General features: G+C 38.6%; 1 protein-coding gene across 1 annotated transcript in view; it reads right to left on the reverse strand.

Moving 5' to 3' along the window:
* Positions 1-26,324, reverse strand: part of LOC145978184 (uncharacterized) — a 77,300-nt gene that overhangs the window by 32,721 nt on the left and 18,255 nt on the right. The window contains exons 4-6 of the mRNA XM_083110624.1: positions 17,382-17,484; positions 12,296-12,453; positions 4,203-4,343 (exon numbers count right to left, since the gene is read on the reverse strand). Of these exons, the coding sequence (XP_082966750.1) occupies positions 4,203-4,343; positions 12,296-12,453; positions 17,382-17,484 (402 nt within the window). The remainder of the gene's footprint in view (positions 1-4,202; positions 4,344-12,295; positions 12,454-17,381; positions 17,485-26,324) is intronic.

Raw genomic sequence — 26,324 nt, forward strand, 5'->3', positions numbered from 1 at the left:
TAACTTTAATATGTCACAGTGATGACAGTATTTAGTCAGTAAAATGCTAAAGCCAGGTAAAAGTGGCAGTAAGCTATGCAATGTGTTAAGCTGTTTGCATTTTATATATTCACCTATTAATACAGATGGAACATGTAAATATTTCTAATTGGAATGGTAATACGATTAGAAAATAAATTATATATTTAATTGAAACGGATGGTAAGATTATTCACTGTATTTTGCCTGCAAAGAAATGAAAAAGAAAATAGTTTATTTTTGCACTCCACTAAAAATATTATTTTAAATGAAAGCACAATATATACCATTCATATATAAAAATGGATATATTAAATTTCTTGCACTTTTTTTACTTTACTTCATATGAAATTTAATGTATCCCTTTTTATATATGAATGGTATATATTGTGCTTTTATTTAAAATAATATTTTTAGTGGAGTGAAAAAAATAAACTACAGTCGTTTTTCATTTCCTTTGTTTGGCAATAATTTTCCCTTGTTTTGTCCTTTTTAGAGTATTTTTTCCTTCAAAATCCAGTCTCTAATTATTACTATTGTTATTTCCACTATGAAGTTTTATACAGGTCTGACCCCTCCCCCTCAAAGAATTTTTGGCAAAGCTCATGAAGTGAAGGGATATTCACACTAAGTTTACTGTATTGAAAACTTTGATTCATTGAAGCTTTTTTTTTTCAAATACAGTAAAACTTCTCAATAATGGACAGGCCTGGGGGAAAAATAAATGTCTGTTATTAAGAAGTGTCCGATATTCGGAAAAAAATGTAGGATGTTACACAATAGGATAAGCATATTACAGTATGTACTTTACAAACATAATGTTCTTTCTCCCTACATTCAAGGAACAAAATACTGTACTACATACGGTGAATTTAAATTTACTAAAGTATCCCTTCATAAATTACAAATTTCAAAAAAGAAAATACAGTACACGTAGTGTAATCCTTTCTTAATTACTGCATTCCAACTGCTCTCTCAGTTTCAATAGGCTCTAACTATTAGTGGCCAGACCCAGATTGTCCAAAATAATCATCTATATTTTTCTGAATCTTAAAGTTCTATACAATTGTTTTTTCAATATGTGTTTCAAGTTCAGAAATACATTCGATGTAACATGAAACAATGCACACTAGTTCGAAATACTGGCCATTCTTTTGTTGTCGAATTTCAGGAATTGCAACCGCTTTCTTTCAGGCTGTCAGTTATTAAGACGTTTTATTTGCGTTCGGGAGGTAGTTTTCAGTGTCCGCGTCTGTTATTGAGAAGTAATATTGCTATTAAACCCCATGTATTTCTGCAGGGGAATTTAAAAATGTCCATAATTTTAGAGGTGCCCGCTATTCAGAGGTGTCCGTATGGCATATGGACAACTCTTAGGAAAGTGTATAAAAAAATTAAAAAGCCTTGTTCATTCCCACCCTAGTCCCTTTTCTACCTCTGACTTTTTAGTATACTAGTTTTATTAAAATATATCCCGAGTGCCATAAGCTATTTGTAAACAAAACCATGTGATTTCTGGGAGTTGTTCCTTCCGTGTGTTTAAGTTCTGGTGTTATTTTGTACAGTGAGCATTCAAGTAACAGCTAGGATTTTTCAGAAGGTACATATATTTGTTTACTTGCTTTCATTCTTATAGCAGACAGAGTATAGTTTAATCAAATTATTTAAATTTTTTCTCCAGAGTCAATTAAACACAAGTTTTTAGTTAACATACTTTCAGTTACCTATGATGAATGAACCGGAACTGCTGATCTGATAGGGTACATAACCATCAAAGGATTAAAACCATACCACCTAGCGAAATGGAAGCAATGAAGGCATATCGTTGGGACTGCTTCCGTCAAAATTATTTTATACGATTTTAGGTGTTAATTTATTCATTTCATTCTTTTTTACAATCATCACAAAAAGAACTATTAAAATGAGATGCTCCTAGAGAAGAGGGAAAGACCTCAGACAGCGCAAAAATAAAAAAATTGTGAAAAGACTTGTTTGATCTGTGTTGTTCCACCCAAATAATGGAAATGGAAGATAATGATTATGATGATGCACATACAATGACACAAATGTAAAGAGCATGCAGCACATGTTAAAAAAAATCATCATCATCCTTCGCTGTGTTCTGCCTCTGGCTGGATCGGCATAGAAGTCAAGTAACTCCATTTTTTCCTGGTCTTCCACCACTCCTCTGTTTCCACGGTGTTCCAATCTTGTTCTCTTCTCCTAACACTCTCCACTATCTGCTCTTTCCACCGACATCTTGGTCTCCCCCTTGGCCTTATTCCCACTCCTTGTGCATTGTAAGCTCTTACTGGTAGTCTTTCTGCATTCATCCTCTTCATGTGTCCCAACCATCTCATCTGTGCCTGATCTATTCTCTCCTGGAGCTTCACCACACCCACTGTCTGTCAGATCTCCTCATTCCTTATTCTATCCCTTCTGGTCTTCCCCAATATACTCCTTAAAAGTTTCATCTCCACTGCCTGCAACATTCCTTTGTCTCTCTCTGTCATTGTCTAAGTCTCTGCTCCATACGTAATTATTGGCACATAGTATGTGTTATATATTACCTTCTTGCATTTCATAGGTACATCCCTGTTCCATATTAATCTTCGAACGCTTTGATATAGTCCACCACCCATTTGTCCTCTTCTGTTTACCTCCTCACCTATTCTTCCACTTCTCTCAATTATGCTTCCTAGATATTTGAAGCTCTCCACTACCTTCAACTCTTCTTTATTCTTGGTTCGTTTCTGGCTCTGTTTCTTGTTCTTATTAGCACCTCACTCTTTTCTGCACTGAAATTCATTCCTGCTCTTCTGATTTCCTCATTCTAGCTATCAAGCTGTCTCTGTACTGTTCACCCATAAAAAATCACTGAATTAAATTAATTCTATAATACACTGCACACTATAGATGGTACGGTTGAAGCAAAGCACAAACCTTGTCTAAAGAATGTGAAAACTCTGATGTAAAACTCCAAACTCTGCATGGAACATGTGAGGTCCCGTGACTCCTTGGTATCTAAGCTTTGAGAGCAATTAAATGGTGTTACATGCCTATTATTGATTGATTGGTGGGTGCATCAGCACTAAACTATTTCGCACCTGTCACTTTATACGGGGCCCAGTCCCTTACCATAACTAAAGTAAACACCTGTCTGAGGACTAAAATATTATTACCAGAGTTAAAAGCTTTAGCTGTAAAGGGGCGCTCAGCACACATAAGGACAGAGCCCTACAGAGGATTATAGTGGCCTTACGTCCAGATGCCAGAGCCTCGTTGGCATGCAAAAAGCAGTTACCGGGATGTACAACATGGAAGTGAGGTTGACTCTTGGGTGCCTTACCAGCCTACAGCAAGTGTGTAGTTGGAACTTAGTACTGCCTGGATGCCCTGGGGAGGAGCAATCAATAATATGAAAGATGGCAGTGTCTGTGGCTTTGCAATCCTGAATCCTCTGTGCCTCAATAAATGATGATGTAGAGCAAGTTTTGGTTAGATGTAAGCGAGTTACAAACTATTTCTGTGAAATAATTTGCTTACGTATTATCAACCACGTCTTTTAATCCCAACCACGTATTTTATTTCCCAAACATGAAAGTTTTGGTTGTGATTCTGGAATACAGCTCTATTCAGGCTTGCTCTCTCCTCCAGAAAATACCACAGCATATGAACCTGGGGAATGCAACATCAAAGCATTGTCTTATCTCTCAGCAGTCTAATTCATCAGGAAGAAGGAAATCTACAATAATTAGGAAGTTAATAACAAAACCATACTTAAATTTTTGAGCTAAAAAAAACACTTACTGCATATGTTTATAAGTAAAAATATGATTACAAACACTGCTATCAGAAAAGAGGGAAAGAGAAAATCTAGTGATGAATATCACTGATATGCTTGAAACCAAATTAAATATAACCGTTTTAAGCCATATGTTCAGACAGATTAATCGAGACTTCAGCTACATTTTAAAGTGGGATCCAAACAACTGTGCAACATCCCTCTCCTGGGAATTAAACACGAGACCCCTTGATCAGAAGCTGACGAGATACCATTATGTGATTGGGAATGCTGTGCAACATTCAGAAAACAAAATGAAGTGACAATAGAAGACAATGCAATTATTCAGATCAATACATGCAAATACTACAAAAAACAAATGAGTTTAACAACTACTTACTGTGATCTGCTCCAATGCCACCTGAACAACTAGGATAAACATGAACCCTCGAACTTTCAAAGATAGGCAACTGATTTGAAGTGGTTCGAGGTGCAAAGAAGAACTGAGATCCATTTATGCTTTGTGGTGTGTACAGGAGTTCTGTAAAAAAAGGTTTATTATTTGCTAGAGAACCTTTAAAATATCACATATGAGGAGGAACACTGATTATAGTTAACGCTTAATTTACTAGTACTTATTATTATTTTTTTTATTTTATTCAAGTCCATCCATATGTTTTTCCTTTGTACAGCCACTGGCAAAAAAAAATGGGACATCTAGATCCTGAAATGTTGACTAGCCCACATGGCATTGTGTGTTGCCTAACTCTATGGCAATGTGAAATTTTGTAAACACTTGCAATAGAATGTCTTGTGACGTCCCTTTCAGGGTTGCAGCTGTGTTGCTTATCACTTCATCTAAAGAGGATTTCTCTCAGCATAGTTGTTTTTCTTAGAGATGGGAATGCCAAGTCATTGCTGCCACCATTTTAGTTCAAAGCCATGACATCCATTCCATCTGCTGCATTGTAATTTCCTGGGTATTCAACTGGTTCACATGAAGCGTGTTGAGACTATTGAAATGAAATATCAAGTAAAGGACTGGAGTAAGTCACCTTCTGTCTTCTAGCAACAGCTCCGTAGTTTTGAAAATGCTGAACAATGGTAGGAAACCTTTGCAAATGTGCTTCATCATTCAGACCAAGGTGACAACAGACATTTGATTGATTGTTTTTTTCTTTAATAGGCACATAATCAGAGATACTGTTTTTGCCCATTACAAAATACCGTGCATCCATTTCGATCTTCAGCCGAGAGATCGGGAGAAGCGTGGCGGGCGGTGCTGACGGAGATGCCGACATTTGCGGCCTGTAATGCCCGCTTATTTTTATGGACATAGCCAGACATTTATATAAATATTGCAAAACGAGCACTAAGCTGTGTTATAAGAGTTGATCAAACTGATATCCACCAAGTGCCAAGTGTGTAGACTTTCGGGGAGAATACGTTGAGTAGCCTGAAACTTTTGTGCCTGTAGCTAAAGTCCTTCTGGATTGGGCCGAGAACTTATCAGCCCCCCCCCCCCCTCGTAACGTGAACCTTGCGGCTGGCATTCCAATCCTCTCACTGACAACACACATACACACTGCAATAACACAAACAAGTAACGGCAAGTAACCAATAATAACACTCTTGCGCACAGTACGAAATTAACACGCTCTTGGTTTACATCTGCTCGCCATTATATTCACAGCTCTGTCGCGAAGGAACAAAAAACTCGAGCTCGGAGATTTCGGATTGCAAGGAAGCTCACGAACACCATTGACTTTTAACGGTTTCGTCTACAGCGTAATCTTGATACAGTGTTGCACATTCGAAACCTCCAAACGATCCTCATCGACACAAAACTCTTTCAAGGATATAAACTTAAGCAGGACGTTACTGGTCAAAATTATGATTAAAATGTTTTATTATCTGTGGCTCTTAACATCGTTTCTAAAGTGTATTTTTTGTGTATATAAGGGCAGAACTTAGATGAATTACAGATGATAAATTATAACACAGGTTAGTGCTCGTTTTGCAATATTTACATAAATGTCTGCATATGTCCATAAAAATAAGCGGACATTACAGGCCGCAAAGGTCGGCATCTCCGTCAGCGCCGCCCGCCACGCTTCTCCCAATCTCTCGGCTGAAGATCAAAATGGACGCACTGTACAAGGATAAGCTTAGCACCCTAACTAAAATAAATTAAGGGTAGGTTCATAACAAGAAAATAAAAGATGTCTTATTAAAATCTTCCTCACTCAATTTTTAAAACTATTTTATTCATTCATTATTTAACAAGAACAAAAACTATACTGTTTCCAAGGATAAAATCTATTTACCTATTAAAAGCTGAGGCTGTAAAGGGGCACTTAGCACACAAGGACAAACACATGACAAAATGACTCCACAGAGGGTTATGTTTTCTGTGGGTCCAGGCCTGCAAGAAGCTGTTAGCAGGGTGTACTACGGGGAAGCAAAGATGACTTTGTGTACCTTACCAGAAGGTCACCACCCCTTACACAGCACACTTGCCACTTGGAAACAAACCTACAGGAATAAATGCAACCTTTCGTACATATCCCTGCACATGCTGCTCACATGTCCCTCAGATTGGACAGTTTTATCAATAGCACACACCCTATCACCTTGGTCTGTTGGTTGCATGCATGTAGTGAATGCTAATTCACAGAATGGATGGACCCATGTTGCTTGTCAATTGTCACTTTGGTGTAAAATCCCAGTGTTATGTGCCACTTGTTAATTCAGTCTGATTGAAGCTCTGCTAATAGTTAACACCCTATGGTTTCTGTATTCTTTCAAGGGTCTTTCTAAACTTCATGCAAAATTCAATCACACACCTCCCTGTCGTATTCTTACAGCAATATCTTTCCCTTCCACTATGATGGCACACATGAGGCACTTTCACTTGCTATGACATAACACTGAAGACTATAACAGTCTTGATTTGATTGTTGATATTTAGCATTGCTCTTTCAGCCACCTTTGACTAACTGCAACAATGAGGACGAGTCATGATGTGATGAAACTGATGAAGGGACACTCACAAGAACACCATTGCCCAGGCCAGGATTCGACAGTGAAACCTCTGACATCATAGCATGCTGTGAATTGTTGTTTTAAATCCACTTTATGCACATATAACTGGGACTGGACCTACAGTTTAAAGTGGGATCTGAACCACAGTGCAATGTGCCTCCATGGGTTAGCATGCCGTGATAACCATTACACCACATGAGGTTGGCTCTGTAATGGTCTAACTGCAAGTTATGTTACCGTATTTACTCATGTATAATGTCCACAATTTTCCCAAATTTTTGCTCTCAAAAACTGTGGTGTGTATTAGGCACAGAATAATTCGGACAGCTAACATTAAAGCCATGCATGTCTTCACTATGTCACTGCGTATAACAGGCACAAATACAAATTACCAGGTTAGATTTCTTTAACTAACTCTCTAGCCCTCTTAAACCCGAAGATTTATGGGTGCAGCAACACAGGCCTTCCATCTGTCCCTATCCTGAGCAAGATCTATCCACTCTTTTCCATCCTAACCGATTTCCTTAGGTCCATCTCAATGTTATCTCTTTATTACTAAAGAAATTCAGGTTGGATTTCTATAGTTATACAAATTTTAAAAAAGACACTATAAAAATGAAATAGACACTTCTCATGATCTTTCATGTTTTGTGACACTGAGAAAAACTGGATCATGCGATTCTGGCAGATTTCGAGTATGCACATGGGATGTGTAGTAGCGGTATTTATTGAGCGAGAAATAACATAAAATAATTTCCTCAGTGCTGCAAATCCATCACATAATTTTGATCGCACTTTCTCCTACTACAGAATAAACAGGATGGTTTCAGAAGTGAAAGCATTGGGATGCTAAACACAGTGCAGGGAGAGGGGAAGGTGACATAGGTTGGGGACTAATCTCCTGGGGAAACCTGATATTCCAAGTCCCATCTGGAAAGGGTTAATATGTATCATTGCACTTGCTGACAACCTTACCTTGCTGGTACACATATGAACAGAGTCAAGGAAGTTAGTAATAAGGTATGCTTTATAAAGTGTACATTGATACACTTGTGTGTTTCATTGTATCTTCTGCAAAAATACTGTATAAAGGAACAAACTGCCGAGGTGCTAAGTGAGGCAAGTGTACCAGTAGCATGTGAAACAATCAACACGTCATAACTCCAAAAGTACACCCTTTGATTACATGGGAAGGGGTGCAAAACCTTAAAGCAAGTTCAGGCGGTGGAAGGAAGAGAAAAAAAATCCATACACATACACTTGTCAATTGAATGCCCATAAATTATAATTATTTGATAGCATATGAAACACTGTTGGTCCAACATTAGAAATAAATTCTGCAGTCTTATGAAAATAACCTATACTGCAATGTTGGTCTTGGCTCAGCTGTAAAACAGGTGTCTACCAAAATAATAAATCCAAAATTCTTGACTATTTCTTGACCCTTTCTATCCTTTCCTAACATATATTTAATCGCCCCTTACTTAGATACTTAGGTCAGCTGTGCTTTAAGAAAAGATTCAGACTTGCTTTAATTATTAATACATGAATATATTAATGCTTCAGACTTGAACCTGGATGGGGAATGACCACATTATGTACTTTGTTTAATATTTTCACAAAACTTCATCCATACAAGAATGTAATTCTGATTGGTTTGGTGTTTTAAGTCCACTTTATGCAAGTAAAGCTATTGGGACTGGACCTACAGTTTTAAAGTGGGATCCAAACCACTATGTGCCTCTACTGGGAATTGTAATTCTTAAAAACAAAGTGAAAAAAACATAACCACAACTCAATACAATTTTAGATTTCCAAATATTCAATTTCATCAAATTCCAGTACAGGTATATAAAAATGTAAATTCACTATACTGTAAAAAAATTAGCAAAAATTCTTGGCCAAAAGCATAATTTCTTGACTTTCTTGACTTATGGCAACATTGGAATTTTTCTGCACCAACCTGCCTTTCTCTTGAAAAAACTCACATGACCTCCTCCAATTTCCACTTTTCCTAGAGCTCAAGTTGTTGTGCGAGGCCTATAGTAGTGTTTTGCTTTCCAATTTGAATATTAATGCAAATACATTGTCAATATGTTTATTTTGAAAAAAAAAAATGAGCACAATGTGTTTATCATGACAGAATTTTGTTGCCCAAACACAAAGAAATTTCAGAATGAAGTATCAGCAGGATCTTCGAACTGCACACTGAACAAGTATATGGAGACTGATTGTGTTCTTGACAGGACATGAAATGGAAAGATTTAAGACAAATGAGGAACATGTTGAACAAGTTCATGTGTCATTTGTGTGAAGTACACGAAAGTGAATATGAAGAAAGGATGAATACCTCCAAGGGTTCCTTTCAAAATTTTTTCAATCATAGGCGTAGCTTGAACTTTATATTTGGGTGTGCACAAAAAAAAATGAGGTCTTGTACCTTTTGAATAGCATATTTTGCAACACAATCGCTTGGCTCTTTAACTGCACTGATCTTTGTAAAGGAATATAAATTCACTAAATGACAGTGTTGAAAATTTCTGAATACATGTAGTAGAAAAATCAAATTGCATAGAAATTACACACACAAAATGTTCATAAATGTTACAAACAAATACATCAAAATACACGCCATCTATAACAAGAGACGTCTGTCAAAAGCAGGGTTGGCATGTTTAAAACACACTGCTTTGTTTTTTACAATTGTTTTAAACGTTTAAAACAATGTGTTTTAAACATGTTTTTTAAAGAAGTGTTTAAAACAAATTTTGGTACTTGATATTTTATAGTCTGTGTTCATTTTTTCTTTGGAAACCCTGTATTTTCATTGAATCTGTGTCAATTAATCTATGCTTTACGGGTTTCACTTATCACACAACACTTGAGCAACATTATGTTCTGACGTCACAGGAGAAGGCTTCTTAATTTTAGGCTAAGCGCCTACGTTGTTATTTTAGGCTAGGGTTACCAGATCGCTATAAGGGAAATGTAGGACACAAAATATTTTCAATAAATAATACATATGAATGGCTTATTGCAGAAAGGGACCTGAGTCACTTTTGCACAATTCTGAGAAAAACAATGAAAAATCGTATAATATTAATAGTGTAAGAAAGAAATGTGCCGTTGTTGGCTCAAATATTCAACATAATGAATAGTTAATTTTGCAACCCTCAATGCACCCCCCCCCCCCCCTGCAGTATGCTGCTAGACACAGTGGAGATGAAAAAATTAACTCCGATACCTCAAAAATATGACTCAGGTCCCTTTCTGCAATAAGCCATTCATATGTTTATAGACCATGTTAGAAAGTAATTGAAAAATGACACTTTTCAGTTTTAAAAAATGAATTCTTAAAAGCAAAATTTCAAAACTTGCAATCATACTATTCAATGCACCTCTTACTACAAGATTTAAATAATACTTCTCAGAGGAGTCAATTTTTCTCAAAATTTCAGGTTTAGTCAAAATATATTTAGGTTAGAGTGGACAGTCAAACTCTTGAAATTATAGACCAGTACCAAACATTTTACAGACTTTATGAAAGAAAGCATTTCTCTTGTGAGTCTGTTGTGATGATGGTAATGAAAGCGCACACTCAACATTTGCACTATGACCTGTAATGGCAAACAAATATTCATCAATTACCGTAATTTGAAATGGTTCCAAAAGTTTCATCTTGGATAGTATTTAGTTCAATAACAGGGTGTCTACCAAAATAACAAATCCAGGATTCTTGACATTTTCTGGACTTTTCTAGACTTTTTCCGTTTTTCTTAACGTTTATTTATTCGATCCCTACTTAGGTAAAGTTGGAAATTCGTAATTAAGAAAATAAATACTTATTTAATGAAAACCCCTAGATGAAAACTGAAGCTGTAACTATTTAAGAAGAGAATTAGATCTGCTTTATCTATTTATGCATCCTGGACTGTTTTCGGCAGACTAGCGATGCTTTGGCATCTGGATTGATTCATTGAGTTGGTGTTTTATGTCCACTTTGTGCACAGTAAGGTTAATCGGGACTGGACCTACAGTTTCAAGTGGGATCCGAACCACCATGATTCTCCACCGGGTATAGAACCCGGGACCCTTTGGCATCTGGACTCATCCAGTATAATCTTATGTGGGGTTTGTGTCTGTTGTCCCTATACGTTTTGTGACTGTCCCTTCATCCATCTTATCTTATCACCGTTCATCCTCATCTTCACGATTAACCAAAGGGGCAGAAAAAAGTGAAGTAAAATAAACTAAATCAACCAATCAGTCATTGTGATAACAAAAATTCTTGACCACAAGAATAATTTATTGCTTTTTTATTGATTTCTTTACCTTTTCTTGACTTCCATTACTCTCTTGACTGGCAGGCACCCTGAATAACTTTGTTCTCTATACCCCTGCTTTACAATCAATATATTGAATAAGAATGGGAAGCACCTTATTTCATCAGTATAAACCCAAAGGCAAGAAATTCCACTTAGGCATTGAATAGTAACATCATCAGAAAGTGGTCCGAAAACTTTGTTCATTAATTGCTTCCGTTTTATCGTTTGTTTTCTAGCTGGACAAACTTTTATTTTCTTTTTGGGCAATGACTGAATCAAAATAAATTTCACTAATGAGTTTGGAAGTGCAGTCCATAGACTTGTAACTTGCATGATTTTTTTTTGTTATGCATTTCCCTAATTTATTTAATTAATATTATGTAATGCTCAAAATGTAGGACATTTATGATATTTTTCAAATTCCTCCTGGACACCGGACATAAGGCTACAATGTAGGACATGTCTGGTAACCCTAGGTTCAAGGTGCAGTTTGACTCAAAAACTGAATCAAGGCTATCCAAATACTTTACAACTTTGAAAGCATATAGAAATTTATTCAGATAACTTACAGAGTCAGTTGAGGTGCCATTGCAAAGCAAAACACATCAAGTTTTGGCTCACGTAGTCCATTAGTACCGAACTCACCCACCAGTAGCAGTGTCAGCATTGTTCTTGAAAATGACTACTTTTACTGATGCGGAACGTGCTCGCTTTGGGTTTTGGTTTCACGAGATGCAATCAGCAACTGCATTAGCATGTAGAAGTCAGATTTTCTTGATACCCGATTCCAAGGTCGGTGGATTGGTCATCCAGGTCCAATTGCATGGCCACCTCGCTCCCCAGATTTGACCCCGCTAGATTTTTTCTTGAGAGGTTTCATTAAAGATCTGTTTTTTTGTACCACCTACATAAATGTGATAAATATAAGGAAAAATAGATAAGGTAAAAAGGTAAAGTTTCCTGTGGCATGTGGGAGTAGGGCCCACACACATTCTCAATCTCGGTCATTTTGGAGGTGATGTGATCTGCTACATGTTTAGGTCACCTGTTAGCCAATCTGTTGCCTACCTAAAAAATCTCAATATTTCAAATTAAATACAATTGTCATCTTCACTTATATTACCTGCCACAGAAGAACCAACAGGTGGACCCGCCAAAAACTCCAAAGGATTGGCGACAATGTTAAACTCTGAACAATCTGTAGCATTGATTATTCCAGATGAAACAGCTGATGTACTAGTAGAACTTTGAACGTTAGAAGGTTTCGGTTTCACTGGGTACCTACATAAAATGAAAGATTTGCATTACTGAAGATATAAACAATAGATGAATGTCTAGGGGTCATATTTATGGTGAATAAAAAAAAAATAATTAAAAATTCAGTGTCAAATTGGGCCCATTTTGAGATCAAGGGCATTAATAATATATTGAATACAACCCTACATTTAATTTTAAAACTCTACTTATTACACAAAATAAATATGTCCTATCTAATAGCACATACAAGGAGGTACCCCAAAAAAACTGGAATCTTAATGTTGCGCGGATTACCGATGTAGTTGCAGCTAGTGCCGCTAGGTGTCATTAGTATGGGATATCTTGCATCAATCTGCAAATTGGCATTATTCTGTGCTGAGCGGTTCGTTCGTAGTGTTGCATTGTTTGTGGTGTTGATGCAAGAATCTAGCGATTTTTGAATGATTGTTGAGATGGCGGACAACAAGAAGCAAAGGACCTGTGTTAAATTTTGTTTATTGTTGGGAAAAACGGCTGCTGAGACCGTTGTTATGCTTCGGCAAGCTTTTAATGAAGCTGCTTTCGGAAAGACAGAAGTCTACGAGTGGTTTTCCCGGTTCAAAGATGGCAACATGTCAACTGAAAACTTGCCAAGGCCTGGCCGTCCTTCGACAGGCAGAAATGAAGAAAACATTGGAAAAGTTCGATATGCCATTAATGAAGATCGTCGAAAGACAATCGAGCAAATTTCTGAAGAAGTGGAGTTGTCCTGGAGTACCTGCCAGCGCATTTTAACTGACGATTTGAAGATGAGATGGGTGTCTGCTAAATTTGTACCTCGCTTGCTGTCAGAGGAGCAGAGAAAGAATCGACTGAATGTTTGTCGCAAATTGAAGGCTGAACTGCACAAGGACCCAAATTTTCTCAACCGAATTGTGACTGGGGATGAGTCCTGGTGCTATGGGAATGATCCTGAATCAAAACAAGCATCCAGCCAGTGGAAGACTCCAAATTCACCACGTCCCAAGAAAGCACGTCAAATTCAATCCAATGTGAAAACAATAAATACGGAGAAACTAGTACTCACTTTTATCCGCGAAGCTGTTTTTTCTTCTTTTTCGATTAATTTCAGTGGCCACTGCCACCATCCTCGTTGGAACTTGCTGCGCTGTTGCTTGGCGTGCGTCTTTTGTTCGTAGTTCTCTGGCTGCCGTTAGGTGCGCTGCTAGGTGCGCTGTGCATTTTGGTGCGTCGTCTGCTATTTCCGGGCGATAAGTGCTGCAGTAGTGGAATCCAAGTATGGTGCGCTTGCCCGCTATCGATGTTTAGTTCGTGCGGGAAGTGCATTATGGCGTGCGTTCCTTGATTTTGGTGTCTATGAGCGTGTGGGCAGGGTGTTTGACTCGAACCTTTTGAATTTTATGACTATTGTATTTGATATGTCTAGCAAGACCAGTAGTGGGTTGGGCTTTTTTCGCATCTGCTAGGTGTTGTTGGATTCTTTCATTGACAGATCTGATGGACCTGGCTGAAAAAGAGATACTCCATACTCCAGAACTACAACACATCCGATATGGAAGGTACGCGGACGACACAATAGTTGTATACAAAAAGGCAGAAGAACTCAACCTCCTAGTGAACAAACTAAATAGCATCCACCCCAGGCTCAACTTCACCGTAGAACATGAAAAACTTGGTAAAATCAACTTCCTGGACATCACCATCAGCCGTGCACTTAACAAATTCACAACCACCGTCTACAGAAAACCGGATGCAGGCAACCAGTACATACATGCTCTCTCTAGCCATCCCCCTAAGCAAAAAGCCAATGTGTGGCTAAACTTTTATCGAAGAGCCTTCTCCTACTGTGGCAAAGAAGAGGATCTACGAGAGGAGATAGCCACCATCACAGAAATAGCCCTGAAACATGGCTACACTGAATCACAACTTTCCACTTGGTGCAGTAAGGCAGAAATACAGGTCAGACACCCTAACCTACCACAATCAACCCATCCACAAACAACCCAGCCACAACCAACCCCCAGCGACCAATATAAATGGTTTGCCTTCCCCTACCATCCCACCACTTCCAACCGCATAGCCAAAGCCCTTCTCCCATTTGGCATCAAAGTAGCGCACAAACCCAACTCCAAAATAACTGATAAACTGAACAAACACAAACGGTACTTCCTCTCCCCCCTTGACAACCCAGGTGTATATGATGCAGAGTGTGAATGCAAGGCTCATTACATCGGCAGGTCCATCAGATCTGTCAATGAAAGAATCCAACAACACCTAGCAGATGCGAAAAAAGCCCAACCCACTACTGGTCTTGCTAGACATATCAAATACAATAGTCATAAAATTCAAAAGGTTCGAGTCAAACACCCTGCCCACACGCTCATAGACACCAAAATCAAGGAAACGCACGCCATAATGCACTTCCCGCACGAACTAAACATCGATAGCGGGCAAGCGCACCATACTTGGATTCCACTACTGCAGCAGTTATCGCCCGGAAATAGCAGACGACGCACCAAAATGCACAGCGCACCTAGCAGCGCACCTAACGGCAGCCAGAGAACTACGAACAAAAGACGCACGCCAAGCAACAGCGCAGCAAGTTCCAACGAGGATGGTGGCAGTGGCCACTGAAATTAATCGAAAAAGAAGAAAAAACAGCTTCGCGGATAAAAGTGAGTACTAGTTTCTCCGTATTTATATACTACCGCGTCTCTCTTTTCCCAATCATGAAAAGAGTGAAAACAATGTTGATTTGTTTCTTTGATGTGAATGGGATTGTCCACAGGGAATTTGTTCCCCAAGGACAAACAGTGAACTAGCAATTTTACCTGAATGTCTTGAGAAGATTTCGTGAAAATGTGCGACAGGAAGCATACAGAACTGTGGAGAAGTGGAATGTGGTTACTGCACCATGACAACGCCCCAGCCCACACGGCCATGTCAGTCTGACAGTTCTTGGCAAAGAACAACATGGTGCTTGTGCCCCATCCCCCGTACTCACCCGATTTAGCACCCTGTGACTTTTTTGTTCCTGCAGATGAAGAGGAATGTGAAAGGGAAGCGATTCCATGACGTCAATGAGGTCAAAGACATTACGGACAAAACCTTGAAGAGTATTGCGCCAGAGGAGTTTCGAAACTGTATTCAACAGTGGAAAAAACGTTGGGACAATTGCATTAAAGCACATGGGCAATACTTTCAACGTGACTAGAGTAGACATGCTTACCTGAATGTACCTAAAACATGTACATGTATGGTCAAAATAAAACAAAGTGACAAAACTCCATTTTTTTTGGGTACCTCCTCGTATGTCGAGAGTACATAAAGGAGGATATTTTTGCTTCTGAAATATTTACAGCAAACAACATAATCAATTTTCCATGATTTTTACGGAACTATCAAGATAATTGAAATTTCAGGAAGTATTGTGTCTGTAAAAAAAACTCTAAATTTAATGTCAAAATTTATTTTACATTTTGAAGTTCATTTCGCATCATTTCATGACAAAACTTGGAGGAAAACATAACTCACATCTTTAAAAAACATGAAAAATGAACATAACAGAATGTTATTTTATATTTTGTGTTTCTGTCATAATATGTACCTCCATGATGGACACAGTTTCACTGTTTGAAACCTATGTAATTTGCATTGCTTTTCCGTCACTTCTTTGGTTGGCTTAATTTTTAAAAGTTGAATGTGCACATCAGCATTAAGGTTATTTGCACCCATCTGAGGATGCAAGGAACAGCCTTTTAACTAAAACCTACAAAAAGCTGCAAAATGTTAGTAAATAAATAAAAACAACAGGCTGAAAAGCCTGCAGCAGACAACACAAAACAAACTGCAGTACTATGTTTCTCCCTAGTTCAATGCACCTACACCAGCACTTGATAAGGACCCTGATTCCAGAGGGGAACAAAATATTTTGGGTGAGTGCATAAGTGGAAGGTCCGAGATCGGGCAAATATGGAGGGTGGGGTAAGCATTCGACATTTAGGTCCTCGGTGGTAGCCAATGTAACACTGGCAGTGTGTGGTCTCGCATTGTCATGGAGCAAAAGCACACCAGTGGACACCAGACCACGTTGTCTCCACAGAATGGCTGGTTTCAGTTTTTCGCGCACAAGGTTGAAGTAGGGTGTACTGTTTTCATTATGCAATTTCAATGACAGTAATATGCCAGTTCTCCCGTATCAAGTCCTCCACTTGAGCAATGTTGCTTTCTGTGACTGTAGTGACAGAGCGACCTGGATGTGGAAAATCATCAACACTGGTTATGCCCTGTTTGAACTTCTCAGCCCACTCATATACTTGTCACCGTACTGAACTGTCATGCAGCGATCAATTTCTATCGGTTTTATGCCTTCACTCAACAAAAATCTCACGAGACTTCACTGCACCAGCTTGGAGCACTCCTGCAAGGGTGCCACCATCTTGTGTAACTGTTTCCCAGTGTCCCATGCACAAGGCAGGTGTGCCAGCCCCAGCTATGAATATCTTACAAATGCCTTCACAAAATAAAAAACATATAACAATCATATTTTAGATTTTTTTGTACTACTTTTCCGGTTATTTATTGAATGTAAAACGTTAAAAAAAAAGTAAAGTGCTCCCCTGTGCTTAGCACAACGCCATGAAGGCATATAGGGGGTGTGGGGATAACGCCCCACACTTTCTTGATCCGGTCATGAGTGGGGGTGATGTGATCAGCATCACGCCCCTGACTGCCTTTACCCCCCAAGGTTTTCCCCAGGTACCCATGTTATTCGACACTGGGTGGGTGCCGGGGTTGCTTCCATCGTTCCCGGATTTGAACCGGCCGGGGATCGAACCCGGGACCTTTAGCATGGTAGTCAGACACGTTACCGACTGAGCCACCGCAGCCATTTATTGAATGTACCTTGTCATAAGCTATAGTGCAGTTGCCTTATTTATTATTTCACATACCTCTCTTTAGTACACACGGCAAATTTTCCTTGTATAAACTGCAGAGTTCCACTGGACTTGGATGAACTAGGTGCACTAGATGAACATGTTGCGCAAGGTAGAACTGAAATGAAAATGAAACTCCATAACTCACAACAAATGGTGTGATTTAAATTTGACTTGTGAAAACGCTAAATAGTTACAATATTGAAGTCATGCCCACACTGATGCTCATTATTTCTAATACGAGGGCTATCTAGAAAGTAACTTACGTTTTGGTGGAGTGGGGTGGGGCTAGCGCTGCCTACTTGGTGTCAGAGCGTCCCCTCACTCAGTACGCATCCAGCTGTGGTAGCGTGCAGTTCGTGTTGCTTCTGCTGTGTTTACTGTGAATGTTTAAAATGTGTGCTGCAAACAAAAATTTCGATAGTTTTGAAGTTCGGTTACAGGGTGGCTACAAACAAGCAAAAATAAAATTCCCTGACTTTTCCAGGTTTTCCAGGACAAAATTTACATTTTTCCCTGACAATTACAAACTAAATTAAATCGATGTTTTTGGAAATTGAAATAATAAACTCATACAGATCCAGGCATGGATTTGTTAAGTACCAATATTATCTTCTATGAAATTGACTTAATTTCTCTATTCTATATGATTTGAATTCAAACTGCAAAATAGTGAATTTGGAAAATTATTACAATTCACAAGCTAGGGAAGGGTTACGGAATTTTGTCATATGCAGTAAGTTTAAAATACTTGATTATTTTTAAAGTTACGACTAAATGAGATAAGAGTGAATGATTAAGAAATACAATTTGTAATTTATCAGTCTCCTTATCCATTCTCGGTATTATATGTTGATATTTCCACTGAAGTTTGGAATCCTCTGCTTGCAAGAACCATGAGTGCAGACTCAATTTTCAATGCATAAAGCTACTTCTCTCTCCCCTGTAAAGCAAACAACTTAACTCTTTCATATAAGTGAAACAATTGAATCGAACAAAATAAAGTGTCATATTTCCTTACATTATCAATGGGTTTTCTGCTTCAGTACAGTATATCCAAGTGCAGTACTGTGAAATTGACAACATGCAGTTATACCATTAATGCTGCCGAAAAGGGTATGTAGGTATTAGAAATTTAACGCAAGGAATTTATAGAATTGCATTGTATAGGTACCTGGTTTAGCTAAACACACATTAAAACACTAATAATAAAAGCTTCTGAAAGTTCATATACAAGGGGCATCATGAAAAAAGCTCCAATGGTGCCTATATGCAGCACTAGTGGTCGGAGAGCAACACACACACACACACATGCAGGCAGGAAGACGTGGCATGTAGCTGTAATCTGGTACAGTTGCAATGCCACCGTTTTAGGACAGTTCTAGGTTAAAGATTGCAGCTCTCATACAGTCTTCCACAGACTGCGATGTAGCCTACATTGCATGCTCAGAATTTGGCACAGAGCCACCAGCAATCGTGTGATGTGTGCAGACCGGACGTCGTGAATGATAGTATGGTCAGACGATGGTGCAGACAATTCACGGAAGGCCAATCGAATGTGCACAACCCCATACAGCACAACACAGGCCCTTTGCATCACTTCAGGTGAGAGATCTTGGACCACTCCCCGTACAGCCCTGGCCCTGAATGTACTGACTTTCATCTCCTGGTTTAACGGAAGAGGTTTCTAGCAGTGCAAGGATTTGACAGCTACACTGCGGTAGAGATAGTTGCAGTCTTTGTTTGTCAAGCACATGGGCCTACAAAATTTAGTGACATGCTACGACAAATGCCAGAACAACGGTGGTGATTATGCCGAAAATTAAGTTACTCACTGTTACTAATGCAATGAATTACTACTGATATTCTTGTTTTATTTATGCCTAATCAGTAGGGACTAACATTTTGTTATTTTTTTTTAAATTGGTGTATTTTCTTATTTTTTAATTTTTTTACTATACGGTGTTATTTTTCCCAAAATGCACATTTTCATTTTAGCGCATTTCCTGGCAAAAATCCGAAATTATACCTTCACGGTGTTTTTAAATTACTTACGACTCTTCGTGAGAGTTTGATATCTTGAAAGTTATTTTGGGAAAGTTATTTTCCATACCCCATTTTTCTAATTTTAAGGTAAGGATTTTAGATAATGGAATTTTCCCTGTATATACTGAAGGGTGCATAATGACCATAAGTGGCGACGCACCAAAAAATTAAAATCAATCAATCTCACGTGACAGATACCGATATATTATAGCACCAAAAATTGGCATTATCTTTTTTTGACTTGTTAGTGTTACTTTCCCAAAATTCGCGTTTTTTTTTTATAACATTTATCTGTGAAATATAACGAAACTTAATACTTCATTGTGCTTTTAAACTATTATTTTAAATTGTAGGTCACATGGTCTACGTATTTTCATGACAGTTTGATATGTCGGAACAGATTTTTGAGGAAGTAAAAGTAAAGTGCTCCCCTGCACTTTTCCATGAAGGTGTATAGGGGTGTGGAGTTAGGGTCCAACACTTTCTTGATCATGGCTGAAGGTGGGGGTGATGTGATCAGCACCATGCTCCTGGCTACCTTTATCCCTCAAAGTTTCCTCAAGGTACCAGCTACATATGATGCTGGGTGGGCGCTGGAGCAGTTTGAATAGGTGGAAAACATCCCGGTTCTCCCCCGCAGGGGATCGACTACGGGTCTCTCGCATAGTAATCAGACGCCCTAACAACTGATCTCCATTATTACTTGCTCGACAAATGCCAATGGTGCGCACTTAGCTTGGTAATTCAAAACATATCTTGTGTGACAAATACGAAGATATGGCTCCCATGTGACGGTAGATATGCACTCGATCTCCTGTTAGAACCCTGCCGCTTTGCTCTGTGATGCAAATGGTTTTGATAGAAGTTGAAAAAATCGTGGGAAATACATGATTTAATGTGTCTGTCGGAATTATTATATGTTCGTATAACTCTACAATTTACTCTTGAGTAAAATGTTGGAAAACTTGCATGTTCTATGTATACAAACATGGCCTAGGAAAAGACAAGAATGTTGGATTTCATGGAATTTTTCGTTTTTTTAGGACATTTCTTTTTAAAAAAATCGTTAAAAACGCCAACAATTCGCATTTTATGCCAAATTCGCATTATTTCGATATTTCGAATGGGCGAAAAATGTATCCAGACAGCACTGCACATTCCTAAACATAACTTCGCAGCAATTACCATTTTTCACGGTTTTGGCGTTTGCGAAAAATCAATGTACCTACTAATTGGAAATTACTTTCTGGCCACCCCTCAAATAAATCAGTAGATGGAAAGTGAAATTTTAGCAGGGCTGGCAGAGAAAAGTCAATCCTTGAAGAAAGTGATTTGCTTTTATGACTGAATGAATCGAGTAAATATGATATTAAAATATTTACGTATTTTTATTATTAGTATTTTGTTTCATAATATTGGATATTACCCTTACCCTGTGAGAGATTAATGACCATCTCTCACGAGTTTAAACAGACAGGACAGAGAGTGGCGTTAATTTCAATGCAATACTAGTGTTACAGTAAATTTGAGGTTGGGAGCATGCTCTTGCCAATTTTTATAACGTTCACCAATGCAGTTTATGTTTCACTTTTTCGTGATAGTATTCAATATATATCCCGTTTGGTTGAATTCTTCTTGATATCTAAAAATAGTGCAATGTCATTGTAAATGTATGTTAACTTGTGCAAAACCAGTAACACGTCAGGATGATGAAAGAAAACCTTCATAAGCACTGCTACATTAAATAAGGTGAAGTGAGCCAGAAGAGTAATAAAATTCCAGCAGCATATTTGCAGTCCATGCAATTTCTGTTGCATGTTGTAGTGAGATACTTTGTCAGGTGGGGATATTCAACAAAAACCGTATGTATCACCTATTTGTTTCCATGTTCCTTCAGTTTGCCCAACAAAATGTCTTACTACGTGACAAGTCCCCTTACTACTCCCATATGGACAAGAAAAAATTATAATTCAATGCATTTCCCACGTAATATTCAGAGGCTTAACCTTTACTCCCCCAATGATAGCATACGGTATCATCAGAGTAAGGTCGTACTGGCCTGATGATATCATATGGTATCATGGTGCTGATTATGAAATGAATGTGCTTTTTGGACGTTCATACTCTTATGTTTGGGTGGAAACTCTGACACAGGTCTGGAGCAAGCGTGGGAAATTCATATTGATGGCAAACCTCCCCTTCTCCCCCCCTCTCTGCAACATATCCATGCTACATTTACGAACAGAGTTACACATTTTGGCTCATTTTTCAATTTATATGGCACCCAGGAACATGAAATATGTTTCAATCTCTTTGGAAACGTCCATTCTTTGAAGAGAATACTAAGATTTGCGGCTTTTCCCTAAAATAGCGGGAGAAGAGGGGGCAAACTTCAGATTTTTATGTTTTTTTATTAATTGAAATTCGGTGGTCGCACCATCAAACCCCCCTTCCTCCGTTCGACGATCTGAATTGTACACGGTTGCATGCTTTGATGTTTTATCTGTAAAACAAAACTTATCCGAAGCAATTGCTCCCATAGTGCCCGAGTAATAACAATTTTCCTCCAAAAATGCAAATTACATATTTTTCATAAAAAAAAATAATCACATTTTGGCTTATTATTCAACTTGTATAGCACCCAAGAACATGAAACATGTTTCATTCTCTTGAGAAATGTCCATTCTTTGAAACGAATACTAAACTTCGTGCCTTTGTCAGAAATAGCAGAAGAGAGGGGCAAACTCCAGATGTTTATAGTTTTTGATTAAAATTCGGGGGACGCACCCCACAAACCTCCCCCTTCCTCAGTTCGGCGTTCTGAATTGTACACGGTTGCATGCTATGATGTTTTAGCTGCAAAACAAAACTTATCCGAAGTAGATTGCTCCCATAGTGCCCGAGTTATGACAATTTTCTGAGCAATATGCAAATTACCTATTTTTAGTAAAAAACAGTGTTTTACATTTTGGCTTATGGCACCCAAGAACATGAAACATGTTTCACTCTCTTTGGAAACGTCCATTCTTTGAAGAGAATACTAAGGTTTGCACTTTATCCCCAAAAAAGCGAAACTTCAGATTTTTATGTTTTTTTCATTGAAATTCGGGGTCGGTCTCCCCCAAACCCCCTTCCTCGGTCAGGCATTCTGAATTGTAGACGGTTGAATGCTGTGATGTTCTATCTGAAAAACAAAACTTATCTGAAGTAGATTGCTCCCATAGTTATAACAATTTACCTCCAAAAATGCAAATTACATATTTTTCGTAAAAAAAAATCCCATTTTGGTTTATTATTCAACTTGTATGGCACCCAAGAACATGAAACATGTTACGTTCTCTTGAGAAATGTCCATTCTTCGAAAAGAATAATAAAGTTCGCGCCTTTGTCCCAAATAGCAGAAGAGAGGGGCAAACTCCAGATGTTTATAGTTTTTGATTAAAATTCGGGGGTCGCGCCCCACAAACCTCCCCCTTCCTCAGTTCGGCGTTCTGAATTGTACACGGTTGCATGCTATGATGTTTTAGCTGCAAAACAAAACTTATCCGAAGTAGATTGCTCCCATAGTGCCCGAGTTATGACAATTTTCTGAGCAATATGCAAATTACCTATTTTTAGTAAAAAAAACAGTGTTTTACATTTTGGCTTATGGCACCCAAGAACATGAAACATGTTTCACTCTCTTTGGAAACGTCCATTCTTTGAAGAGAATACTAAGGTTTGCGCTTTATCCCCAAAAAAGCGAAACTTCAGATTTTTATGTTTTTTCCATTGAAATTCGAGGGTCGTGCCCCCCATGCCCCCTTCCTTGGTCCGGCGTTCTGAATTGTATACGGTTACATGCACTGATGTTTTATCTGAAAAACGAAACTTATCTCAAGTACATTGCTCCTATAGTGGCCGAGTTATAACAATTTTCCTCCAAAAATGCAAGTTACATATTTTTTGTAAAAAAAAAAAATAATAAATCACATTTTGGCTTATTATTCTACTTGTATGGCACCCAAGAACATGAAACATGTTTCATTTTCTTCAGAAATGTCCATTCTTTGAAAAGAATACTAAAGTTCCCGCCTTCTTCCCAAAATAGTGGGAGAAGAGGGGGCAAACTTCAGATTTTTTATTTTTCAATTGAAATTCGGGGGTCGCGCCCACCAAACCACCTTCCTCGGTAAGACGTTCTGAATTGTACACTGTTGCTTGCTATGATGCTTTAGCTGCAAAACAAAACTTATCCGAAGTAGATTGCTCCCATAGTGCCCGAGTTATAATAATTTTCTGTTCCCGTGCAGAGTTCCATAATGATATCTTTAAATAAAAAAAATTAAAAAAGTCAATGAAGACGAAATTCCCTGACATTTCCCTGACTTGTTTTGACACCTCAAATTCCCTGACTTTTCCCGGTTTTCCAGGTTTTCCAGGTCTGTCGCCACCCTGGGTTAGTAATTGGATTTTTGTTTGGCAAAAAAATGTGCACAATGTAGAGCGAAGTGACCGACTGAGCATTGTGACTGATGAACTGGTGGCAAAAATGAATGTAAAGATTCGTGAAAACTTCACAATTATGAAGCTCTCGCTTAGTGTGGCCATCTTTAAACATACTGCAACACTGCTTCACACTGCCTTCACTACGTAGTTTCCATATATCTCACAAAGTTCCTGATGAATTAAATTGGTTTGTGGTTTTTTGCCAACAAAAATCTACTTATTGCCTGCAGTTCACAACTCATGGGATTTTCGATTGCAGCACACATTTTAACCTTGTGAGTCCCAAGGCCATTTTCACATGTAACCAACCCCTTGGTCCCGAGCCGATTTTGAGCAAAATGCAGAGTTTCAATTAAATGAGTGTAGATTGGAGGCTAATTGCCCTAGTGAGATGAGTGATATACCGTTGTACGCGGAATGAACCAGAGATTCAGACTATATGAAATTTATGCAAATTCAGCATATATGTGGTGTGGGTAGGGGGCTAACTCTCAAAATTCCGAAATTTCGGGAAAGAAATGGGGTCCCCCACCTCCCCCGCAAGGAAAAAGTACATGACAGTGTCGACATGCACATGGAAATGATCGCTGACATGTAAGGAACACAAAAATATTTGCATTATTATCATATGACCATTGTAATGTGAGTTGTACACCCAAAAGGAATGGTCGGCATGCCACTGATTCAAGCTTCAAAATGCAGCGGTACCTTGAAATGCTCAGAGACTATTTGCCCTGGAGATATGAACAATATACCGTTGTACACAGAATGAATCACAGATTCAGACGATATATAATTTATGCACATTTGGCGTACATATCGAGGCAAAAAGGGGGGGAAATCCCCTGAAAAATACTTTTTTAAAAATGAGTTTTCTCCCCCCTCCCCCCCCCCTGAAAAAAAAGGATATGAAAAGTTCAAAATGCACATAGAAATTTAAGAAACAGAAAAATATTTGCATCATTGTCATATAACCAATGTAATGCATCATCAATGTGTCGAACCTTCAGTCAAGTCTGTCCTAGGAAAGGATGAGGGTTGGATGCAGTTCTACCAGTTTGGGAAGGGGGTTGCCAGTCGGATGGAGCAGGAGGAGGGGAAGGGGAATGTCTTTGTGACATATCATCAGAATCAGATTCTGATGATATATCAGAGGGAATGTCAAGCTCTTCTTCATCCCACTTGGAGTCTGTATCCAAATCCTCCATCTCATATCGGATTTCATCAGAACGGAGATCGCCGGGGGCAGCCATGGCCGACATAAACCTTTTGGGGACACAGCAGGCACAAACGACACTAGCACACTTTTCACAGCACAAGAAAAACACGCAGATGACAAAAAAGTCCTTGGAAGTCTGTCACTTCACTCAAAAAATATCCTCGCACTTGGGCACAAAATGACACACACCTACGCACAACTTTCACGGACGAAAGTCTAGAACGCAGTGAAAAATGAGCACCGATTCTTGCAGCTGCTTGAAATTCCATTTTTAGACAATGCAGGGTAACCTGTGTTGCAACTTGTGGAACACTTGTGCTCAAAAACAAAGGTTTCGTTCAGCGTGCCTTGAAATTCCATTCTCACAATGCACATTCAACAACCAGTTTTCCCCCTCCCCCCCCACCCTGCTTGCGCCCGCATGGAAAACTTTCATTTTGACATCGGATACTGATAAACAAGCTTCCTTTGAATGCAGTTACCAGGTGGGAGTGAAAAGCATTGCTTTAGAACAAGAAAGCCGGTCTTCCTTTATCGGCAAAAATTTTCCCTTGAAAAGAAACGCAAAAGAGAAGTCCCTTTTCCCCTCCATTTTCATGAAGAAAAAAAAGTGCAAGAAATATTTCTGTTAAATACATGTGTTAGGAACAATATATATAAAAAAAATCAAAATTCTAACCAAAAATAGAAAAGTTATAACGTAAAAACTACGACCTTGACACAGCATCTCGATCGAGACACTTGGTACCGTGAGGGTTGCATTTGGGTATCTCGACCGAGACGCTTGGGACCCAAAAGGTTAAACATTCACAGTGAACACAGAAGAAGCAATACAAACCACATGCTACAACAGCTGGATGCGTACTGAGTGAGGGGATGCTCTGACACCAAGATGGTGGCGTTAGCCCCACCCCCTTTCCACCAAAACTTAAGTTACTTTCTGGATAGCCCTGATACAAATGCATGACTATTGTGATAATCTAAGGAACATTTCACACCAAAGTGACAAGTGGCAGACAAATGCATCTTATTTCAAGATTTCCTGTGCATAAATATATACATTCATAAGAGCTCATTTTCTGTCAGCAATCAAAGTTTGTATTTATCACAATTGCAAAAACTTAAGGTCACCAGGTATAGGTGTTAACTACATAGAGTGGCACCAATATTGAGCACTGGTACACATTTAATCACTGATGCGAGTC

Source organism: Lepisma saccharinum, chromosome 24 (genome assembly GCF_977018435.1).
Source record: "Lepisma saccharinum chromosome 24, izLepSacc3.1, whole genome shotgun sequence".
NCBI lineage: Eukaryota > Metazoa > Arthropoda > Insecta > Zygentoma > Lepismatidae > Lepisma > Lepisma saccharinum.